Source organism: Cyprinodon variegatus, unplaced genomic scaffold, assembly GCF_000732505.1.
Source record: "Cyprinodon variegatus isolate N-32 unplaced genomic scaffold, C_variegatus-1.0 Scaffold424, whole genome shotgun sequence".
NCBI lineage: Eukaryota > Metazoa > Chordata > Actinopteri > Cyprinodontiformes > Cyprinodontidae > Cyprinodon > Cyprinodon variegatus.
The window spans coordinates 517,377-520,022 of record NW_015150877.1 but is presented as its reverse complement, the minus strand read 5'-3'; the positions used below and the strand labels follow the sequence as shown (position 1 = coordinate 520,022).

Sequence of the window (2,646 nt, the reverse complement as noted above, 5' to 3'; positions counted from 1 at the left end):
TCCTTTAATAGGTTAGCGCAGTAAATCTTCTGTCCTTAACATTTTGTCCTGCATTACTTTTACTTTTATAGTTAAAGTAGATCAGTAAAAGTATCTCCTTCCCAGATCAGCTTCTCTGATTGGCAGATGCCAATTGTGTCGCCTTGATGCACGTTAACCATTGAATTTGCATGGAAACTAGCTGCTTCTGTAGCTAGCGGACTGAACGTAGCATAAGACAGCAGCTAAAAACATAACGGTTGGCGTCTCTGTCCGGATTAGCTGCTTATCTTTCCACTTTGTCTCCACTTTGAACAGAAATGATGTCACTCTGCCTCTCATCTCCACCTGCTGATCAGAGAAAATGGGCATGTGGCTCTATGTTAGTATGTCTAGGCTGCCCTATTTTCCAGGAAAGAGAGGAGCTGCTGCTCAGAGAGCAGAATTCATAAGGGTTACTCAAATATGCATGAGTCAAGCAAAACTTACAATCATTACATTAATATTTTTTTTTAATATAGCCGCTCATAAAAGTTTATTTTGCAGGAAATTTGCTATTTGAATTAATCGTTCTACTAAAGTTAAACTTCTGAGTACAGGTCCTTCTCAAAATATTAGCATATTGTGATAAAGTTCATTATTTTCCATAATATAGTGAAAAAACTTGGACATTTATATATTTTAGGTTGATTGAACATTAACTGAAATATTTCAGGTCTTTTATTGTCTTAATACAGATGATTTGGACATACAGCTCATTAAAACTCAAAATTTCTATCTTACAAAGTTACAGTATTTCATCCGACCAATAAAAGAAAAGTCAACCTTACAAATAATTCTGCACGGTTATGCACAGCTTCATGTAGTTTTATAAACTATCAACGGTTCTGTTGTCAGAGCTGGGTGGAGCTGATGACGGGGCAACGTTCGACCCGAGCACGCTGGACCCCAACAGATGTGAGAGCTGCTACGGCGCCGAGACCGAAGACCTGAAGTAAAACACCCGCCCACTCAGCCTCTGCTCGTCCGGAAGGCCTGGGATTTAACCGCTAACGCTAACGGTCTGCGTGTGTGCACAGGTGCTGTAACACCTGTGACGACGTCCGTGAAGCGTACCGGCGGCGCGGCTGGGCCTTTAAAAGCGCCGACACCATCGAACAGTGTAAGAGAGAAGGCTTCACGCAGAAGATGATGGAGCAGAAGAACGAGGGCTGTCAGGTTTACGGCTTCCTGGAGGTCAACAAGGTGATATCTCTTTATTTCCTCTGATTCCATGTATTCTTTATTCATAATAATCATTAGTTTTCTTGTAGCTTTAAAATGATAAAATGTGCCCTGAGTCATTTCTTCTAATTTTTTTTTTTTTAGGTGGCAGGAAACTTCCACTTTGCTCCAGGAAAAAGTTTTCAACAGTCCCACGTCCACGGTAAGCAGTTGTCTTTCACTCCACTCCATGTCCCTCCATTAAAGGTTTAAACACCCTTTGTCAGGTTTTAGTAGCGCAAACCGGAGCCCTTTGAGAGCTCTGATTCACAGGCATGCCTGAAAATCTGAGGCTGTTTAGTTTAAACAGCTCTAATCTGGTTCGCTTCACTTAAACTGAGCCTTAAGTTTTAAACAAAGGCAATGTTTGAATAATTTGGATTTGAGCTGCAGTCTAAATATGTTTCTTTAAAACAAAATTAAGGAAAATTTGAATGTTTCTTCTATAAAGCATAGCAATACAACCACAATAAAGGGTGTTTTCAAACTTGATTAATCCTCATGTTGATCATTAATCCATCTTCATTCATACGATGTAGATTTTAGGACACCCTCAGGTTCTAACCCCCAGATTCCTCCGTCTCCGTCAGCTTTAGATTTATTTAAAGCAGAGGTTTGAAAGCTGCAGCGGTTTGATCATCCGTCAGTGATTGAAGATGATAGAAACATTAAACCGTCGGTCAGACGGCGGCTGATGGATTATTTCTCAGTAGATCAGCTCTAACAGGAAAACCTTAAACTGAATACAAACTTCTCTTTCTTCACGTTTTCCTCTCAAAGGGATGAGCTGAAGGTCGCTGCTAATGCTGGATTGCATGTTTCTCCCTTTGCTCTAAACTGAACCTTAGGTCATAAAATAAAGACTAGTGTCGTAAAAATCGATAACAGAGCTGTTTCCTGCTGCTGCCACAGTCAACGATGGTTCTCAGGTCTTAGGAAGAATCTCATCAGGTCTTTGGTCTCATGAAACGGATGGAAATCTTTGAAATCTTGACCAACCAAGCACATAATAGACATTAGAAAATATATATTTTGAGTTACACAAAGTGTAATATATTAAATATTAATCACAGTTTCCTCTGCCATCCTCCGCCATTGATGTCCGAGCGCCGCCGGTCTTGTTTGACTTGCAATGAATCATGGGAGATGCTGGGATATTCCACTTCCACCCTTCAAATCAGAAAAGAGGGACACATTTATCGGATTTTAAGGAGTCTTGGGAGTCGGGAATGGGGGTTGGGGGGGGGGGTCTTTCGGACAGCCTTTGTTGCGGAGCGGGAATAGAATTGTTCTCCACACTGGAAAAAAATCTAAATCTAGATAAGTCATGTTTTCTTAACCCTTTAAAGCCTGATCCAAGAATAAAACAAAACAGAAAATTACTTTTTTTTGTTTGAAGTCCTT

The 2,646-nt window shown here is 40.4% G+C and overlaps 1 protein-coding gene across 2 annotated transcripts in view; it reads left to right on the top strand.

Annotated features, from left to right (window-relative positions):
- ergic3 (ERGIC and golgi 3) overlaps positions 1-2,646 on the top strand; it is a 28,000-nt gene that overhangs the window by 9,289 nt on the left and 16,065 nt on the right. For both annotated transcript variants that reach the window (XM_015388489.1, XM_015388490.1), the window contains exons 5-7: positions 877-973; positions 1,059-1,224; positions 1,348-1,405. In XM_015388489.1, coding sequence (XP_015243975.1) covers positions 877-973; positions 1,059-1,224; positions 1,348-1,405 — 321 coding nt within the window. The remainder of the gene's footprint in view (positions 1-876; positions 974-1,058; positions 1,225-1,347; positions 1,406-2,646) is intronic.